The sequence below is a fragment of the Pan paniscus genome, chromosome 17 (genome assembly GCF_029289425.2).
Source record: "Pan paniscus chromosome 17, NHGRI_mPanPan1-v2.0_pri, whole genome shotgun sequence".
NCBI classification, from domain to species: Eukaryota; Metazoa; Chordata; class Mammalia; order Primates; family Hominidae; genus Pan; species Pan paniscus.
This window is the reverse complement of record NC_073266.2, coordinates 30102873-30125049: the sequence shown is the minus strand read 5'-3', so window position 1 is coordinate 30125049 and position 22177 is coordinate 30102873. Positions and strand designations below refer to the sequence as shown.

Here is a 22177-nt window from a genome sequence, read left to right as displayed (position 1 = left end):
CAGAGCCTCAAACACTGCACAACAGTTGAAACTTTGTTGTAGTGACTTCATTCTTTTTGCTGTCAGTTTGTTTTTCTTCTACCTTTATTCCACATACTTCTGGTATAGTTTTAATAAGGATTTTTCAAAAAGATAAATATGGTTTATATTTTCCCAGCTCAAAATTCCCCTTCAGGCCTCTGAAGCAATAAATAATAGTGCTTTGAATGCTGCACTCACTTTCCTGGGCAAGCCATTCCGGTAGTGGAGGGTTCTCAGAGCGTCAGTGTAACTTCTGCACACTCTGTGAAGCAGCTTTTTTCTCCTGCATTCTGGCCTCCAGATGGAGATGAACACTTGAAATTATTTCTCAGTAGAATTGAAAGAACTTTTTTTTAAATCAAAAGCTCAGCCTTCAGTAAACAACTTTTGTTTTTATTCTTCCAAGAACCAGTGCAGCTTGCACTTCAAGTGCAAATTCTGTGTTAGCTAGCACTGTGCTTCCTGGCAAAGTTGTTCCTGCATTGTCAGTGAGTTGTAGGTTATGTTTTGGATTCATTTGTTATGTCCTATTTGAGACTAATTTAAAAGTATTACCTAGTGAAGTGGAGTATTCTCTGGTTTCCAAATTTAAATTGGGACGCTTTGAGAAAATGTGATTTATATACAGGCAAACAGTGACTCCATAATAGTCACTGTCATAAGTATTCCAGCTACCCAGGGCCAAGTTTATACAGACCCTGCCTGCATTTTACCAACCATCTGTGGTTTTACAAGAGAGAATGAACAATTGCAATTAGCAGCTTATCCAGAAACTTCCTTTGAAACAATAATTTCTCTTCACTAGATTAATTTCAAAAGATAGTGGCCAATTAGCCAAATGGTCACTTTCATAGACATTTCTCATCCCTGTGCTCTAAATAAACTTGCTCATTAGCAATGAGAACATTTAAAGAAAGAGTTAAAATTAAAAGATGAAGTAAAAAATAGAGCACGTTAGGTAACATCCACCTATGTTGTTATAGATGCCATAAGGAAAATGTGGCCCTCTAATAAGAGAACCAAAATTAATACAGAATAATTTGAAAATAAATGATGTCCTGTTGTTAAGCAAGCACTCAGATTTAAGGTGTCTTAAAACAAATGCTTTTTAAACCTTCAAGAGTATTTAGAGGGGTTCCTCATTTGAAGTAGAAAATTTGTAGAATCTTTTAGAGGTGATAGAAACTTTAAGAAGCTCACAGTCCAGTTTCCTTGTTTTGTTATTATAACAGTTGGCACTTAAAGCAGAACTATATTTAAGTGACCTTCATCCACATAAGTTCAAGTGAGTCATATATGCAAAAGTATTTGCAAACTGCATGGACTAACGTTCATATTTTAATAGAGTGTGTGCAAAGTTCAACCTAGGAGAAACCTCATATGTTAAGACAGACCTGTTCCCCCATAGGGCCTTTTATTCAACAGGAAGAAAAACTGTGAGGTTACATCTTTCTCTCAGGTTCAGCCCTTTAAAAGGAGAGAGCTGAAACTAATACCCATGTACTTTCCAAAGTGCTGGCTTCCCCGTGCCTCCGGCAACATGAGTCCTTGCAAAGCAAAGCTACTCCTTTACAGCCTGGTTCATTCAAGATTGAACAAAGGTTTCTGTGCACCTGTCACTTGCCAGGATCAGCACACGATCCGGAATATACCAGTGACTTCAGAATTACCCAGTGTGGAGGTATAAATAAATGATACCCAACTCTTACTAATTTGTGATTTTAATGCACCCACAGATTTGGGGACTTCATTTTGATTTTTAATTATTTAGATTTTTTTCAAGAGACATGGTCTCACTCTGTCACCCAGGCAGGAGTGTAGTAGCATAATCATAGCTCGCTGTAGCCTCCAACTCCTGGGCTCAAGGGATCCTCCTGCCTCAGCCTCCTGAGTAGCTAGAACTACAGGGATAAGCAACCACACCTGGCTAATTTTTTATTTTATTTTTTATAGAGACAGGGTTTTGCTATGTTGCTCAGGCTGGTCTCAAACTCCTGGCCTCAAGCAATCCTCCTACCTCAGCCTCCCAAATTGCTGGGATTACAGGCATGAGACACTGCACCCAGCCTAGGAACTTCTTTAAGCCATTTCTCTTCTCCACCCCTACCCCATTTTACAGAAGAAAAAATAAGACCAAGTGTAGCGCTAGAACCACTTTTCCAGAAATCTGGGTACCAGGTTTCTTTTTCACCCATGGGCACAGTTTAGGACCAGTTTTTCAAGGCAGCAAACAGTTTAGGAAGTTTCTAGCTATAACCAGTGACTTTTTTTCTTGCCTTCTCACTCAAAAGGAAGCTGCTGGAAATTTCCTCATGCAACACCCTTCACTGCCATGGAAAATTTGAGACTGTCTGCACTGAGCTATGTCTAGGGAGCCAATTTATCTGTATTTCATTCATTTATTAGATTTATTCTCTTTTTTCTTAAATAAAAGAGGATTCCACTTGTGTACTGAGAAGAGCTTAATTAAGGAAGATAGAGACTAATGAAAGCTTTTATTTCTCTGGCAGTAGCCCCTGAAGCATATGAATATAGGCTGTTCCCTTCACTTTACTTCCTTGACAGAAGGCAGCCAGATCCTTTGGGTCACCAAACCTCTCCATTCTGAAGGCTGCCATTTGTTTGTTTTTTTTTTTTTTTTTTGTCCTTGATTGCCTTCTCTCTGTTCCCCTCTTTACAGCATGTGCAAGTACCCAAGCTCAGTTTCTGAGCGTTCTCTTTGGAGACCGACACTGATGAATGCTCTGTACCTCCGCCAGCAGGATGCTTCTGTGCTGTGGACATCTGTCATGCTCCTTCCTTCCGAGGCCACAGCACTTTCTCCTGCGCCTCTTTTCAGCTCCCCATGCATGCCGCCATTCGGTCTGTCCCAGGGATCAGGGACTGAAGGTCCCTCTGGAAGCAGTGTCTCTATCTCTGCATTGTATAGCATATTGTTGCCACACACTACCTACCCCCATTTTATTCTTTTCTATATTAGAGATCCTCTTTGGTGCCCTAATCCATATCCCATCACTCAAATCTGATGGGTCTGCCTTTCTCGACCTGCTTTCTGTGTCAAGAATAATAGAAACCTTTGCATTCCTTTTCACAGTGGTACCACTGCAACCTGAAATAGTTTACGTAACTGCTAGGGAGGTCCGATTCTAGAAGAGGACTGAATATCGCCCAAAAAGAATGAAATGCAAATAATGGTTTCTTTCGGTAGATGGAGTTTCTAGAAATGCTTTGGAACATTTCAATTCTAACAGCAAGTCATGCTAGGCTACAAACCACCCCATTATTGGTTTTACCCATAGATATCTCTTTGCTTTATGCAACATAGTCACAATCAGATCTCTTCAACTTGGTCTTAAAATTTCTTCCATATACAACCATGTTTTATGTCAGTAACTAGGCCAGGACTGTCCGCTCCCCACTAAAAGAAGATAGGCGGAATGGTTAATGAAAGCCTACACTCTAGAGTTGCACAGCCTAGGCTCAGATAGCAGCTCTGCAAGTAACCTCTCAATAGATATTAGCTACTTATTGTTATTATCATTTTGTATGTTCCAAAAGACATATCTCTCAATAGCAGAGAAGCAGTTCAGGTTTTAACCCTAGTATAACGTATACTCGTATAGTTTTCATGAAAGCTGATACATCCTACACCTGTTAATGCTTCCTTCCAGAAGGATGTATCAAAGGGAGCCACTTAAGTGTGCACCAACATCCTGTACTCCCTCCAGAGTACAAAGAGTGCCATCATTGTTCACTGTTAAACTGTAGACAAACATAGGTTGGAAAGACAACAGCTGCATCCTAAGCTGGAAAAGCATATTTTCCTTCTGTTTTTGAAGTCTTGCTGAAATTGAGCAGCCTTGATAGCAGCGCCAGCTCCACGTCTTGGTGTTCTGAAGGCTTCCCTGGTGCACACTTAAAGTCAGATGACATGTGAGTGAAAACAGCTTAATTCCAAAGACCAGACAAGTTCCTTCCTAACAGGCTTCATTGAAAGCAGTTCCTGAGATAAGAATTACACAGGGGTGTTTTAGAGAGGGGCTTTAACATGGTAGGTTCCTTATATTTCTTAGGAAGAAAATGGCTATTGATTAAATTTATCTTTATTATAAAGACATACTAAATAATATCTACTATGTAATTATTTGTCCTTTTTGTTTTTAAACATTTCATAATCATTTTAATTGAATGAATGATTAAAAGAAAAGATTATTAACCAGAAAAGAGAAAAGAGATGATGGTTGAAGGGTTGTATAGCATATTATAGACAGAGGTTTCCCAGGCTATTTTAGTGTTTATTTAAAACCTGTCCGTTAATGTTTGGTTTATGCCAATTTTCTCTTAATGAAATTTGACATAGCCTTTTGGTGTCCAATCAGGATTTCGTATGTTTTAGAAATACACCCGGAAACAAACATTCCATGAAACTAATTATGTAGAGAAAGCCACAAATAGTCACATGGTTTATATTGTCACACTTTCTTACTTCAGTCTGAAATGAGAATTTTGGGGAATGGAATGAGTGAAATGTAAGCATCAACATGTGGGTTGTGTGCTCTGGAGAAAAGGCTAATCGTGGATACAGCAGAAAGTATATGCCTGATTTTAGGTATAAGAAGAGTACACACCTGCAAGGCAATTTAGAAGAAATTGGGCAAACAGCAAGTACCCACCAACCAGAGAGGGCCAGGTGAGGGGAAAAGACTCTTGTCACAGGAAACCCTACTCCAGTTGAGAAGAAGAGATGTGTCATTGTGTGGCATCACTGTAATTTATTAACAAAACATTCTTTAACATTTATTACTTAAGTCATCACTTTCAACACTACTTCTAAAAAGGTATATTTTATTATAGCTTTTGTCTTCTTTTACTGTCACCAAATTGAAATTCCAGTGGACCAGTGAACACTTCTAACCCTGTAATTCTAGGCATAAAGAGTTTTTCATGTGAGAGTTGTCCTTAGAAAATGCGATTTTAACAGGCCAGTTATATTTTTGATTTTAGGTTAAAGTATTGCCGAGTTTTCCCCATCGTAGAACAATTCTCAGTGTGTTTGCTTGTAATTCATTAGTTGATTTCTATTGTTTCCTTTAAATGGTAATTTTCTTGGGATATTCTTAGCAATTCGGGATAATGAGCAAATCATGTCCCTTGTACCCACCCATCTCAACTTTGCTTTTCCTTTTCTGCAGCTGAAACAAAAAATTATTCATGAAAATTGCATGATTTTAACATAAGTAACCTCAAAGGAGAACAAATGCAACTATCAAATAAGTGATGTTAAGGATTATTAATGCTGAAGCCAAGTATATTCTGTGTCACTGTTACCACTTCTGTGACACATGAGGCAGATTCAGTTTGTAAAGCATGGTGGCATATTTTACCATTTACATCTCACTACTGTAAAAATGAAAAGCTACTCAATGTAAAATTATAGACTTAAGTGTTATGGAAGCATCATATTGAAAAATCACATAAAGCTTTATAATAAAAACTTAGAAAACCACTGAAGGGACAACTAGTTCTCTAAATGTTGAGTAACTGACTTCGTAACCCTTATTATAGATTATCACCAACAGCAACAGGAGCAATCATGGATCAAAAATTTAGGACCACTTTTATTCCTGTAGCAAGAGCTTTAAAATGAATGCCTCTCAGGCTCATCGTCTTCTGTGGTTAAGTCCCACCTTCAGCCATCTTCATTGCTGATGGAGGGAACTGGCTGCCAGTGCCCAAAAGAGAGAGCCCAGGTTTCCTGCAGCTGCTTTGCCTTAACATCCCTCCCCTTTCCCTTCGCACTTCTGCCATTCAGTGTGTACCCCCACCCACCACACACTCACTCCTTCAGGTCCCAGAACCACGCTAGAAACAAACATTCTGGTGATGCGCTCAAACGGGCCCTGGTCTCGGGCAGTTCAGTTCATTCTGCAGTCAGAATAGTGTTGCTGGGCTGACCTGAATTGGAATTCCAGCTTTGCCACATACTGGCAGTGCTGCTGTAACAAAGGCACTTCATCTCCTAAGCCTGTTTCTTGGGCTGGAGTAGGTGCCTCACACCGCTGTGTTGGGGAATGAATGAGATCGTGCATATAAAGAGCAGCATCCAGCACCTGCCTGGCAGGGAGCCATCTAGTTGTACCTATTTATTTGTCCAACACCCTTGTCCTGGGTTCCCCTTATTCCAGCCTAGAAGCCTTGGTTCTCTTATTGCTGACAGAGCTTTAGGGATGGCAAGAGTCCCCATTGGTTTTAACACTGTCTTCCTAGTACAGCCCCAGTCCTCCCTGGTCTGAATCAAGAGGTCAGCCTATCCACCAATCCCCTGGTTCCTGAGCCCACCTGAGCCTCATTGCCACACTGGGGAGCTTTGGAGCCCACGCTGGCCCTGCCAGCCACACGAGGCCGGCTTAGGGCCTGCCCCCTGCCCTATAGGCTCTGACCTTCCTGCTCCCAGGCTCTCCCTGTGCTGAGCCATCACCAGCAGCCACATTGCTGCTGTCTGTTGGATTCCCGACCCATCACCACCTGGACATTTCTGCTGCAGATCTCCACCAGCCATTTGGATGCCCAGGGAGCTGTTCTTGCCATAATAATTGTAAAATTATAAAATATGTTTAAACTTTGCCTCTCATTAATCAATACGGACCACCTTTTTGTTCACTGTTCTTTACTGTTCACATTCAACATATTCCTGTTTCTTAGGAGTTGTTTTGTTCAATGGAAAGAGTAGACCCTTCTGCTCTGGACACTGGCATCTGTCCAGAACATGCAGGAGAGCTCAGTGGGAGCCTTTGGACTTGGCTTTGGATAGCTGGGCTCAGTTTACCATTTCTCTCAGCCCACCGTACCTTGCTCCTCCTGTTCCCACTTCATCCTCAGCTGCTGATGGCTGGTCACACCTAAGGCTGAGCCCATACCTGATCAAACCTCCTTGCAGTACAGGTGCCCCCCGTAGAGTCCGTTCCAACAACCAAACACTTCTTCCTCTGTTTTCTTTCTCTGATTTTTCCCGAGCTTTGATTCTAAAACCGGAACTTTCCTTAGTCATGTTTTTTAGTATCTGTCATGGTTGTCTTCCACTCCTAAAATCTGAACTTGCAAATCTAATCAGAATTTTACATTTCCTACAAGAGGGCCCCATGGGAGTCTCCTTCCCTCCCAAGTGGCAACAAGTGGCTCCTGCTGGAGGACCTGCTATCCCCACCCTCCCTCCCCTCTCCCCTCCTTCAGAGTCACACCCTGTCCTTTGAGACCTATGGCAGGTACCTGACTTCAACAATGCTAGTCCTGCTACTGCGTCGCCAGTCAGACCTAAGCTCTTCCTGCCTTTGACTGCCACAGGCATCCTCATACATCAGTTACCGACCCTGGCCTTCAGACTTTTCTTCTTGTGTATCCCCAAAAGAAGTTTGAAGAAATTATGCACCTGCTCTAAACATTTGAGTTTGATATCGAAAACTTTCATCACATGTTTATGTAAGTGTATTTGTTAATAAGAGATAGACAATATGAAATACTTTCTAAGATAAAATGAGGATTGGTGTAATTAAGATAAATATTTTATGATATGTGGTGTTTTTTAACTGCCTTACAGATTCAAGCATACCAAACCTGAAAGAAAACTCATGAAACTTTCACTTACGGGTTTCATCCAAGAAAATTTGGCTCTCCTCGAAAGCATTCTGGTTCCATTTAAAAGAGTAAATATGGCCAGGTGTGGCAGCTCACGCCTGTAATCCCAGCACTTTGGGAAGCTGAGGCGGGCAGATCATTTCAGGTCAGGAGTTGGAGACCAGCCTGGCCAACACAGCAAAACCCCATCTCTACTATAAACACAAAAGCTAGCTGGGCGTGGTAGCGCACGCCTGTAGTCTCAGCTACTCTGGAGGCTGAGCCAGGAGAATCACTTGAACCCAGAAGCCAGAGATTACAGTGACCCATGATCGCGCCACCGCACTCCAGCCTGGGTGACAGAGAGAGACTCTGTCTCATAAAAAATAAATAAATAAATAGTAATAAATATTACCAACCTCTACTGCTTCAAGAGTTCTGAGTTCAGAACATCTTAACATAAGCCAAAATGCTAAGTTTTACTCCTCACAGAATTGTTTCAGACAGGGAAGTGAGTTTCTGGAGCCAGTATTCCAGCCCAAACCTGTAGGTTTTTACACCTGGGCAGTGCCCCATGGTCATATTTGAGATAGGTGGTTTTTCAAGTGTATGAAAGACTATTGTGAGGCTGGACACAGTGGCTCATCCCTGCAATCCCAGCACTTTGAGACGATGAGGCAGGCAGATTGCTTGAATCTAGGAGTTACAAACCAGCCCGGGCAACATAGTGAGACCCTATCTCTACCAAAAGTACAAAAATTAGCTGGGCATAGTGCCTGTGGTCCAAGCTACTCAGGAGGCTGAGGTGGGAGGATCGCTTGAATCAAGGAGGTCAAGGCTACAGTGAGCCGTGATCATACCACTGCACTCCAGCCTGGGCGACAGAGCTAGACTCTGTCTCAAAAAAAAGAAAGAAAGAGAGACAGACAGAGACAGACAGAGAGAGAGAAAAGAAGAGAGGAGGAGGAGGAGGGGGAGGGAGAGGAGGAGGAGGAAAAGGAGGAGGAGGAAAAAGGAGAAGAAGAAGGAGGAGGAGGAGAGAAGGAGGAAGAGAGGGGAAGGGAAGGGAAAGGGAAAGGTAGGGTCACACCTGTAATTTCAGCACTTTGGGAGGCTGAGGCGGGCAGATCATGAGGTCAGGAGATCGAGACGTTGGTGAAACCCCATCTCTGCTAAAAATACAAAAATTATACAAAAATTAGCTGGGCGTGGTGGTGCGTGCCTGTAGTCTCAGCTACTCAGAAGGCTGAGCCAGGAGAATTGCTTGAACCCAGGAGATGGAGGTTGCAGTGAGCCAAGATCACGCCACTGCACTCCAGCCTGGCAACAGAGCAATCATCAAAAAAATGTATATAATAATACATTTTAAAAAGGAAGAAAAGAAAAGAGAAAAGAAGTGGAAAGAAAAGAAAGACTATTGCATATGGAGGCTGGAGACTCCTGCCTAGGGAATAAGTTTTGGCAGAGTCCTTATAGATATTAAGTATCTGGAAATTAATACTTGAAAAACTACTCATATATGCCTTAGATCGTCTTTATGTATCTCCAAGGGTATGCATAGCTCAGTTTGAGGAGGTTTTTTTACATTTTTTGAGACAGGTATGTTGCACAGACTGGTCTCAAACTCCTGGGCTCAAGCAATCCTCCCGTCTCTGCCTCTGAGTAGCTGGAATTACATCAGTTGAGGTTTAAGTGTCTCAGGATGTTTGCCTTACTGTACTTTACATGAGAGTGTGGGCTGTTCTTATCTTATCTCTACCTTAGAAAATTTCAAGCTTCTGGATGGTGGAGACCATGTATGTATTACTCACTTTTACATCTCTACTATACCTCACAGAATGCCTGGCATTTAACACTAGGCTGAGTGCTTAACTGCTGCACGCAGGGGTGGCCACTCATACCCACTGGGGCCGGGACAGTGGTATAAACGAACAAAGCAAGTTAGGCATGAGGCCACGTTAGGAAAATGTGCATGGAAAACACACTGGCAGCACAACTCACTTTAAACATCATGAAGAAACAGGGAGCCTCCACTTGGGTCTTGGAAAAGTGGCCTGAGGAAGTGACATTTGGACTGCTCAGCTGAAACCAGCAAGGAGATGTGCAGGCTTTAAGTGACGCATCAGCAGAGGGGGGTCTTGCGGGAGGACGCTGGGAAGGAGTGTGAGGGAGATAGATGGTCAGGGAGGGGCAGGTGCCCTGACACAGTCCAGGCACAGGCTGTGTGGGACCGCATTTGCCTTATTAAAGAATTTAGGGCTTACTCTGAGAGCAGCGGAAAGCCGTGGGAGGATTTATGCAGGAAAATGACATGTGGGGTTTACAGTCTTCATAGATGAGCCCTGGCTGAGGGGTAGGGAACGGATTCAGGGGAGGCCCCATGTGGGTTTGGGGTGTTGTATTCATCCACTTGGTAAATAGGTGAGTTGTCATGGTGGCTGGGGTTTGGAGGGGGACAGAAATGGAGTGGAGGAAACAGGGTGTGCTGTGCTCTTGAAGTAGTCCTACCGGGTAAGCACAGACGCTTGGGGGCTGGCTGTGCTTGTGAAGCTGAATTTGATTCTGTATCAGTGGGAGGCCCTTGGAGTAGTTAAAGGAGGGAAGTGACCTGAGATCATGTACCCTAGAACTTAAAGTATAATTAAAAATATATATATATATGGAAAAAAGTAAAAAAAAATGAAAACCTAGAAAGATACAAAGTTCTATGTCATTACATTAAAATTGTAATGCTTAAAAAAAAAAAAAAAAACACCTTTAAAGAGGTGGTTTTTCAGTGTGGTTAATATGGGTTCTCTCCTGTTTTCTTCTTGCCGGGATTGTGAGGACTGTGTGGTACACACCTGTCTGGTAGAGCCCTTCTGAGTTGCTTCCGATGTTCAAATGAGGCGGCATGATGTAATGCAGTCAGACTTCTGGTTCAAAACTCAGCCCTATAGCTCACTAGCTGTGTGACCTTAGACAGCTTGTTTGACTTCCCAGTGCCTCAGTCTCCATCAGTAAAATGGGGGTGAGCAATAGGACCTATTTCATAGGATGGTGTTTTCTAAATTTAATGCAATAGTCATGTAAACTACTTCAAACAGGACCTGGGAAATAGTAAGTGTTTAAGGGATATTAGGCATTATTCTGTTTATGACGGAATGCCAATTTGTACTTATATTATCTTTCTTTACTTCAAAAAACTCGAAAATGCCACTGTGAGCTTAAGGGACCTTGACTTCTCAGCAGCTCTAGTTAATGTAGAAAACATAGTGTATAGAAATTCAAATGTGAAAAGCAGGGGTACAAGTCATCAAGGTTTGAAAATGATCATTTTTATAGATGTAGGGGTACAAGTGCAGTGGTGTTACCTGGATATATTGCTTAGTGGTGAAGTGTGGGCTTCTAGGGCACCCATCACCTGAATATTATACATTGTTGAAATGATGATTTTTGATATCTCTCACTTCCCATGAACTAGAGAACTCATCTTATACAATAAGGCCCATCCTTGAATGTCTTTCATTAATGCTTTTCATTGCTTGTTAATGGTTAATGTTTTTTATTGAAAAAAAAACACTTTCCACCCCCTTTTTTTTCCCTTTGGGGCTTGGTGGTGGCAGGAATGGCCCCCTGCACCTTTCCTTCTCAGTAGAGGTCTCTGTGTGCCTGCCAGCTGGAGGAGACGGAATGTATTACTGGCCTGATATTATAGAAATTTCTAGATGTTACCTTTCAAATTTCCCACAGGGGGACAACTGCTGAGATTAACCATGTTGCCTATTGTGCAAACATCTGTAAACGCACCACCACAGCAATTGCAGTGGCTCCCCCGCAGCCAGAAACTGCGGAAATCAAATGCCCTGTCTTGCAAACACATCTGTTCACACCTTGAGAGAGGGAGGCTTTTCAGAGCTCCTTGCTCTGAAAAATCTTGGGAGTTTGTTTGTCCACTCTGTGAGCAATCCACAGTGACCTTGGGAGTCAGAGGTCAAAGGCAAAGGCTTACTGACCTCCCATGCTGTTCCCCCTGTCTTCAGGTCCTTCAAGGGCATGGGTGCTAAGAGGAGCCTCCCTGTGTACCAGGCTCACATCTTTGGACTTGTGATGTTGGCTCATGATGGTCGTGGTCACTCAGACCCCGCCAGGAGCTGCTGAATCCAAATGGAGTAGCTCTTGGTGACAGTAAAGTCCACCCCTCCCCTGGCCTGGAGGGTACGTTCTGATTTTGCCAGGAGACAGGTAGCTGAGTAATACTTGAGATCTTGGGAAATGATTTGAAATATGTGGAAGAGACAAGAAAAACAGGATTGATACATTCTGCATTAAAAACCTTATTTGGGCACCTTCCCTATTTTCTACCCTCAAAAAAAAAAAAAAAAACCCACAAAAAAACAGGATTTGAATGAACATTTGGAAAAATGCCTGGAATCATCAGCCACGAATCACCAGTGCCCACCCCTGAGCAATTTTACTGTTGAGCCACCACAGTGACCAGGCCAGGGAGGGAGCCACGCGTGTGGCAGAAGGAACGGCCGCCAAGTGTTGGCTGCACAGCGCCCCGTGCCTGCAGGAGAGCGGAGACAGGAGAAAGCGAGGCCAGCTGCACTGCAGGGAGATGTCTCTGCCTGCACTTTTTTTTTCTTTCTGGGATCTATTTAGAATAATCTTTGTGTTCAATTTCATTTTTAGATTTTAACACCGAATTCTTTTTGTTCTTCTGGATCCACATATCTAATTTTAGCAATGAAAAGAATTTCACCTAGTTTATTTTTGTATCCTAATCTTTTTTTAGCGTAGGTCAATGGATAAGAAAATCACAAAAACTAAGTGTATATTATCAGCCAAGTGAGCTGCTAGTGCTTATAAACACCCTTTATTTTAAAGACAATGCGAATTTCATTATGTAAACATGTAAAAACCCAGGCCATCTTAACTGATGCCCAGCCGCAGAGGTGAGGTGGCATGGTCATGTTCCTAGATGACATGTTATGAATGGAGTTCCTTCTACATCCGAGCAAAACAGGATTCCATGATTCACAGAGCTTGCAGGCAAGGTTAGACTAGTCAGGAGATTCAGAACAAACAAATCTTTGGTGTTTCACAGTTACAACTCCATAGGAGAGCACCTGATGGTTATACTGGAAGACGAAGCCGATGTCCTTGATGCTATAGATCAGGAGAGATCTGAAAACACACCCAGACCCAACCTCCACCCCAACCCAGTTCAGTCAGAGTCTCTTGGGTTGGGACCTGAGAATTTTTAAAAATCTCCACAGTAATTTTAATAAGCAGCTAGAGTTGAGAACCATTGCCTCCCGTAGAGAACAGTCACTGGGAAGCTAGGATTGTACTGTGGTTACCTAGGGTGATGGACTGAGCTAAGCTGGAAGCAGAGCCTTGGGTGGGGAAACTGAGAGGAGTGATCTCTATAGTGCTTGGGAGCAGTGGTTTAATTCCAGAGCTCCAAGGCTGTGCTGTGAGGACAGTGATAATTATGCTCCTTCTGAAGAAATCCTTGCAGAAGATGTCACCTTTCCATGAATTGAAAAGGAGGAAAGGTGCTGTGTTTTCAAGCTTCTCCAGATAATCTTAGAAATGTAAGTTGAGAAAGGGAATCATAGAAACATCATGTCTTAATTTGACTTAGTACCTAGTATGGGTTTAACATAACACTGTCATAATAATATGGTTTACACACATGCATACAGACTTACCATCCATTCATTGATTCACTGGGTTCCTGCTGTGTGCCAGGCATTTCCTAGGGCACTAAGAAAACAGCAGCAAACGAAGAAGGCTGAGTTCCCCTCCGGGAGGGGTCTTATACCGAGCAATCCCAGAATGTCGGCTGGCAAGAAGGGGTGAGTGAGGAATATGCTGGAGGCAGAATGGGGCCCCTAGCCTAGAGTGCCTGTGAGAAGACCCCTGTTGGGCCCTGACAAGGGAAGTGGCTTTGCTCTTCCTGCAGGCACAAGCTGTCCATGATGCTGCGACCTCTGATTTCATCCACTAGAGCCATTGTCATCAGAACTATTTCTGGAAGTTTCTGAGTAGGTGGCACAGCCCTGTGTACCTAGTGAAGCCCCCCCCCCCTTTGATTCAGGGGTCACATTGGGCTGTTTGCGCAAAGAAGGACTCACTGCTTCTTTTTCCCCTTGTGAATAAGTAACAAGCTGTTAAGTACACAATGAATGTACCTCTCTGCAAGCCAGAACTGTAGTGATTGATGGAATCCGATGTTTACTTGTCCCCTCTGTAACCTTAGATTAAAGTCACTGAAATCTTCAGCCTCTACATCAGGAGAATGGCACGCACATGCCAAGGGACGTGGCCAAAATGGCTGGTGGAGCTTTGTGGGAGGCAGAGTGCATGGTCCCTTCCCCAAAGGAATTAGATGCAGAGACATCAGGAGAGCAAGTCAGCTTTTACGGGGAGGGTAACAGTGTAGTCAGAAGCAGCAAGGGAGAAATGATAGGAATTTGTGTTGTGGAGAGAAAGGAAGGAGGCCTGGACAGGGAGGAAGGAGAAGAAACATTACACAAGAACCGATTGCTAATTGGTCAAGAGGGATGGGGAGTGACTGAAGGGCCCCTTGGGTGTGTCACTATTGTTCAGTGTCCAGGCTGCTGCAAAAGGACAGCTATTAATAAACATCGTTAAATGCATCTTGTTTTCTTTCTATTGCTTTGTTGTTTTTAAAATGCCTGAATATACATTAATTCCAAGAATCCTCAAAATAACTTTGAGAGGTGTTACTGTGATCAGTATATAAAGAAAGAAGACATTGAAACTCATAGAGGCTAAGTAACTTGCCCCTAATCACACAGCCAGTTAAAAGGCAGAAGCAAATCTCAAATTCAAATATTTGAGCTCCAGCTCCGGCAATCTGAAATGTCAAGATACCTAGTACAATTGGGTTCTGGTCCTGGATGTGCCTGAACATTTTTATGATTTCACATATATCATGTGACTCTCCAAGCCTTTGAAGTTGCATTTCTCTCATTTCCTTGCCTTTCTACATGTCTTATAAAGATTTCTACGCTTACATTTATACCCTCAAGTATGCATGGACACAAAGTCGAGTTTGGGTTTTTTTAAAATCTGGATTAAAAGAAATTTTAAATTCCAACTTTCTTTACCTGATTCTCTCTGTAGCACTGGCCTTTTGTAATATATATTTTTCCAGCCATAGGAAAGAGCTTTTTAATGCTCAGATCCCAAGAGCTAAGGAAGTAGATGGCTATTCATGTTCTGCCAGGAATCTTTATGTTCAGTGAGAGGAAGTGCAACTGCTTAAAACTCTTAACTTCTCTCTCTTACTTTAGAAAGTCAAAAGCAGAAAAAAAAATGGATTAATTTGACAGATAGCACAGAATAAGAAAAATATTAGAAACAAGAAGAGGCCATTTTTCCTATAGAGGCTCATTTCATTCTATATACCACTTCCCTGGGATATCTGCTAATTGTTAGCAGAAAGAGTAATGTTATCTATTTTTTAAAATTTCACTCTTGAGTACTATGGAGATAAATAGCTAAATGATGGAGAAATAACTTTCTTTCACGGTAGTAGTTTAAGAAGGGTAAAAAGAGCTCAAATGCAGATGTTTGATGACATGAGAAAATTCAGCGACAAATGACAAATTTGATATTTCTATAGGTGCAGTTTTAGAAAGGGTATCTTTTTGCATTGACACTAGAGACCTGTGTCCATCTGTACAAGTGAGGGAACTGCATGTGGGTATTAATAGATGTATTTGTAAGCCCCGGAAATTTTCCAGTTGAAACTTACAACAAAAACAAAAAGTTTCTGTTGTGTTTTGCTGCAGGGCCAATGCAGGAAACCATCTATGACTTCTGGAGGATGGTGTGGCACGAAAACACTGCAAGTATCATCATGGTGACCAATCTTGTGGAAGTGGGAAGGGTGAGTGGACCATCTGCTGCAAATGGCCATTTTGTTCCTTGCTTAGTTGGTAACAGAAAGTAAGGCATGAGGCAAGCTTTTGAACTATTATGTGTACTCCCCAAAACATTAACTACTCCAGCTCCTCCTATTGCTTGCTGCACTTGCTTATAAATTATCAGTAAACATAGCCTGAATTGCTTTCATTTGTTGCGATAGCAACAGACAGGAAAGGCACTCAAGATTTAAAAGCAGTTGTTATCGGGCTATACTGAGAGCACAAAAATACCTCTAAGCATGAATGCTGATTGTTGAGTGTCAAAACTCAATGGGTGCTGCATTAGACATGACTACATTCCCAAACTCAAGAAAATTGGCTCTAAAAACAGTGTGCAGCTCTAGATTCAATCCTTAGATTAGAATTCCAGCATCTTCTCTTGCTTAAATTGGCCTTTCCTGTGTCTCAGTTTCCAAACCTGTGGAATGGAAAGCATCATCTTTCTGAAGGTCTTGTACTACCTTCTCCATAGTAACTGTTTATGAGCAGTGCTTTTATTTAACCAGGAAACTTTTACATAGTTGTAATCTCAGTAGTAGTATGCTATAGGATTATTTCCAAAGTGAAATTTTAAAATGAGCCAACACACAGCGTGCAGTTGCCTTATTTACAGTAGGTTGAATTCCATGGTTGTGCTAACTGAAGAGAAGTTGGCATCATGAGATTTGCCCTCAGCAAAGGCAGCCTAGAGGTTATCCTAGAATTGAAACAGTGAGACAGGAGCCATAAAGGGGTTGTCTCTTAAGATTCTCAGGTTTCAGGAGGCACAAACCAGGAAGAAGAAAGACATCACAATTCTCTCATAATGAGAATATTCAGTAAGTAGGATATATATATATACATACACACAATATAAGTAGGAGATATATATATATGTGTGTATATATATATCTAGCAAAAATGGCACATTAACCTGAAAATCCCCTTACAGACATCTAGAAATTCTAGATAAAAATATAAATATGTATTTTAATATGTTTATATGTATATCACATGCATATGCAAATATATATATTTTAAATTTTTAGCTTACCCCTTAATAAAGACAGCTACTACAGACCAGAAATAAAGTGAGAACTAGAGATCCTAGGGAGTGTAGCGCTTGCATGCACCCTTAGGAGGCTGGGCAGGGGGTTCTGTGTGAGTGTTGGGGGAGGGTGGGCAGCACCAGTCTTTGTGATCTTGGATCCCGGGTTTTAAAGCTCACTGAGGGCAGGAAACAATGTGGACACATACAATGCTAAGAATTTAGATGTTGACTGCCACACAGAACCAAAACCCACAAAGAGTAGACCCTCAGAGAAAGGGCAAACTGGGGAAGTGGAGGTAGGGAGAGGGAGGAGGGAGAAGGGAGAGGAGCACCAGCCAGCCCAGGGAATTGGCAAGGAAGTTACACCATTTTCACTTAGGTAGGATCTGTGGGGGTAAAGCACTTCGGCCAACTCCAGGGTCAAAGTAAACACCTAATAAAATCAGAAAATAATTAGAACTGTGAATCATAAAGTATCATGATAGTGTTAAAGTTGTCAGATGCAAATAACATGGTACCAGAGAAGGAAATACATGTTTTTAAATGTTGTTATTAGAAAAGAAGAAATACCAACTAAGCATCTAATTCAAGAAGACAGATGAAGAACAGAGCAAAAGCAAAGAAAGAAAAAAGGAAATAATAAACATGAATAGAAATTTATTAACTAAACAGCACAGAAGCAATAATAAAGTTCAACAAAATAAAAAGCTGGTTTTGTGAAAAGGTTAATAACATGGACCTCTGGCAACAGATCAGAAATAAATAGAGAAAAACCACATATAGCCAATAGCAGATTTTTTTTGTACTGCAATAGAATAATATGAATAACAATATATTTGATGAATTAGGTAATTTTCTAGAAAAATATGACTTTCCAAAACTGACTCAAAAAGAAACAGAAATTCTGAGTAGATAATAATTATCTTAAACTCGAATTCTGGTTAAAAATTGACGCATGGAAATGTACCAGTGTATTTATAGGTACTAAATATTCAAGGAACAGATAATTCAAATGTTGTAAATGTTAAAAATATATAACATTTTATAAATATATAAAAATACATAAATTATATACATTTTATAAAAATTATTCTAAGAGAACAGAAAAGAAAACTTGTTCCCCCATTTCATTTTAAGAGGTTAGTATAACCTCAATATCAAAACCAGACAAGACTACAGTAAAAGGTAAAATGATAGGTGCCACACATAGATAGAAAGAGATGAATAGACCAGTAGGTCCAAGCAGGCCAGATGTAAGACACCAAAAGCCCAACATATTAAGGAATAGGATAGGAAAATGTATGATAGTAAGATTTACGTAAAATTATCTGTATTACAAAGGATATAATAACTGACCAGACAAGGGGGGAGGTACTATGGGGCTATTATGCAAAGTTTAAACACTTCTAGAGCAATATTTTATGTACTAAAAGTATAGAAACCATTTCTTTCTTTCAATGATGTCTCTGCCGGGAGCCAGCATGGGAGTGCAGGTGAGCTGGCGAGGAGGCTACTGAGGCAGGGAGGACCACCAGCCCGGCCTAGAAGAGGGTGCTGGGCCTCTCCTTCCACAGACCTTTCTCTGGAAAGAGGAAACTAGCAGTACTGTGTGTCCACCGGGTTGGGCTGCCATAACCAAATGCCACAAGCCGGGAGGCTTACACAACAGACATGTACTATCTTCCTGTTCTGGAGGCTGGAAAGTCCCAATCCGGGTCTGGCAGGATTCCGCTTCTGGTGCGGGCCCTCCTCCTGGCTTTCATGTGGCCACCTTCTTGCGGCAACCTCACGTGTCAGAGAGAGCACACGCTCTGTGGTGTCTCTTCTTACAAGGACACGAATCCTATTGGGTGAGGGCCCCACCTTAATGACCTCATTTAACCATCATTATCTCCTTGGAGGCCTATCTCCAAATACAGTCACACTTGGGGGTTAGGGCTTCACCATTTGAGTTTTGGGGGTACACAAATATTCAGTCCATAACAGCCTGCTTAATGGGGTTCTCGTAAAGATTCAGTGAGTTTCCACATGTCAGGAGGTTAGAGAAGTTCCTGCCCATTCCGAGGACTCAATAATACAGCTATTAGTGTAACCGTAGGTTTCCACCAACAAACCTAAGACTGAAGAAAAAGACCCTTTTTGTTACGCACACCAAATCTACCTACTTTTACTATGAAAACATTAATGACTATTGAAAAAAAAAAGGCCAATTCCACTGGAAAGCAAGTTCCTTGAAGGGAAGAGATGGCCTTGCTCAGCAGCCTCTCCCTCCAGGCCCAGGGCCCTGAGCAAATGCCCAGCAAGGTGAATAAAGAGAGTACCTCGCCATAGTGTCACGGAGCACACCAGAGCCACCTCATGTAGCCTAAACATTTCATCTGCTTTCGTGTGCTTGTGTTTCTTCCCCTGAGAGGTATAGTCCCATCTGACTCCTGCATTTACTTCACACATCCTTGCTGACCACCCACATGTGATGGGGAGAAAGAGGTACCTGGAGCCCACTCTCGGGTGCCTTCCTTTCACAATCCCAGCACTCCCAGAAAGTTGTGCACCCATGCACACGTTCAATATTTGCACTGGAGCTCGCTTACAGGAAGAGTCCTCAGTAAATTATTTTGAAAAGTAGATAATTGCTAAATAACAACTATTACTGGATTTTTAAAAATAAAGGCACATGTATTTCTTGCTTAATTGGAATTCCAAAGGACACCACTGTGTCTGGACTCAGTGGCTTAAAAGGTTAAGCTGATTTTGTATGATACAGCCTTTTACTTTAAGGAAAGATGAGGACAGCATAGTCTTTGGTTGAAAAGTCAAAAGAAAATTGTGCTGTAAAATTACTGCAGCAAAAAATAATAATTACACACTAAAGCCCACTGTGTCTGAGACACGGCACTATTTGCAGGGAGCCAGGTTTCATTCAGAGCGACCTGGGTTTAGAAAAGGAATGAAAATGCTGTGCAGTGGTGGTCGCTGTTCCTTCCATCAGGCACCTGGACCCGTCACATCCAGGGTAGTCACTGGTGATTTTTATGACAGCAACTATTCCTTCTGACAAATAACCATGGAAATTTTGTTTCCAATAAGGTGTGGCTGAAGTGGGTGGTGGTAACTAGGTTTCTGGTTTACCCATAAATCTAAGTCCGTAGATTTAAAGTAACTCAACCATTTTAGGTCTGGTAAGGTTATTAAAAAAAAAAAATTTCTTCCAAATCCTTACCAGGTTTGTGGGGACACGGGTAGGCTCTGAAGAGGCCCCACCTCGTTGCCATCAGCCCCTTGGATGGGCCTGACTTTAGTAATGAAATTATGGCATCTGTCCTTGAAATGTCTGGCATGATTTGGGGGTTTTGACAAGAGGTCATGTTCCCTCATGGGAAAAGCACTCTCCTTGTTCCAGGCTGTTTCCCGTTGTTAATCCTGCACATTTGTTTACAGATAGCTCCTCCATTTTTAGCTTAAAAACAACAACAACAAACCACCCAAGAAATCAAAATGACATGGTTTTTAAGGGCAATAGCTACCTACTTAACATGTGTACCGCACATAGTGCGTCCTTCATGCATTAAGCATGAGCTAGGCGGATGCGTGTTTGTTTACACAGACTTGCTGCCCATTCATTAAGGCAGAGCTGGGGACCTGTTTCCCCCCATTTTGCCCTGAAGCGCTCTGCATTAGGCGGCCCTAATTGCTGGTGTTGGAGCCGCCAGGAGACCTTTCCTGTCGCAGCACCTGGTGCAGAAGACACAGATGCTGCACTTCCCTCCAGCGGGGTCCCCGGTACATCTGCCAGGACCTGTCATTATCTAAGACTTCCTTGTCACCACCATGCCTCCCCTTTTAGCCCACGTGTTCTGGGAAGAGACCCTTGTCGGTTTTCCTGGCACCTGCCACCGGCTGCACACCTGGCATTGAAATGGCGCTGGAACGTGTTGTGATTATTTTCCCTCTTTAATGAACCCACCTGAGGGACATTTAGTTTCTTAATCCAGTCGCCTGTTTCCCAGGCATTCCCATTTACACCGTTTGTGTGGAGATTCAAAAACTCTGTTGTGGTATTGAGCTGTTCCATCTGCCAGAAGTCTTATAACCAAATCTGCAGGACTCCCAAAGGAGACTTTTTGCACCGGTAATTTAAGCTAATTATTTCTAAACATATTTAGTCAGTTTTATGAAGACCTCATTAGAATGTGACTGTTTATTAAAAATCCAAATGAGGTCTCACAGTCATTTAGGAAAATTATTGTTGAGTCACTCTGAATAGTTCTGATAACAGAAGATAAAATGTTTTGGAGCTGAGAGAAGTGGGGACCAGAGCTGTGGACCTCTATCACAGTAGGGGATGGGAAGAAACCACCTACATGGATTCTTGGATATTTTCCACCCAAGGAGCCCGCCCTAAAATTCCTCTCACAGTACTTGTCACTAAAAGAGTGATGAAAGGAAAAGTTTATGATGAGCACTAGACGTCAGAACTAACAACTTTCTAATTCACATACAAGGAAGGTATATTAAGATTCCAGGTGCCCCTCTCACAGCCAAGAAAAAAACATCTTCTTTTCTGCAACAGCCACCAGACCCAGGATCAATGAGGAAGCAAGAGAGAGGCAAGGTTGCCCTTTTATAAAAAGTGTGGAAATACTGGTTAATTATAAGAATAAAAATATTAGTAATTGTTTTTACTACAAAATCTCTTGAGTTGTTCCAAGACATCAAACTCATAAGAAAGGGAAGAGGGAAATTGTTTTTATAGACATTGCTGACAGTTTTCCGTCTTGAGCGCTCACTGTTACTTTCATAGGTCCTTTTTCATAAACTGATATTTAAGATTGATCTTTTGTGACCTGTGTAATTACAGTCTTAGCCTTTGAATAATTTATGCTCATTCAGCAAACACTCCTCATCTCGATCTACTGTCATCCTTTCACCTATCATAGGATGAAGCTGACATAAGCCTTACCTCCCTCCTGCATGTTACCCCTGGACATTTAACTGCTCATTGGCCATCTCTACCTCTGTGTCCCACAACTGGCACAAACCAAGCACCTTAGAAACTAAGCTTGTCCATTCATCTTCAGACTCCTGGTCCCCAGTACCTCTTCTTATCATTCAGGCTTGAAAACAACTTCATTTTGTACTCAGCCCAATCCAATGTCAAGCCATAAAAACACCATGTGAACAGCACACCTGCCTCCTGTTTTCAAGGTGCCTCCAGTGCAGCTTGGGAATTCACAGTCTTTCATATAAGTCCCAGTAGCAGCGTCCCCACTGGTCACCCTGGTGTTCACACTGGTCACCCCAGCATCCACAGTGGTCACCTTGTGCTGTTGTGGTCTCAGAGGCCAAAATGGATGCCCCATTATCAACTAAGACAGAAAGGTGAAGGAAACAGAGTTACCTACAGGTTGAAGGTTCAGGGCCTGTCGGGGCAAATCCTCTAAGTTCCTATGGCCAAACTCCCTACCAATAGGAGCTATAGCTCTGAGTCACAACCCAGACCACTGCAACTCTGATTGGACAGAGGACCAGCCTTGAAAACACTCTTTCCTGATAAGCAGCTGTAGACCTT

The 22177-nt window shown here is 42.2% G+C and overlaps 1 protein-coding gene across 19 annotated transcripts in view; it reads left to right on the top strand.

Moving 5' to 3' along the window:
* The window catches only part of PTPRM (protein tyrosine phosphatase receptor type M), an 826562-nt gene that overhangs the window by 748051 nt on the left and 56334 nt on the right, over positions 1 to 22177 (top strand). For all 19 annotated transcript variants that reach the window (XM_003817914.7, XM_063597202.1, XM_055102562.3 and 16 more), the window contains one exon: positions 15444 to 15541. In XM_003817914.7, coding sequence (XP_003817962.2) covers positions 15444 to 15541 — 98 coding nt within the window. The remainder of the gene's footprint in view (positions 1 to 15443; positions 15542 to 22177) is intronic.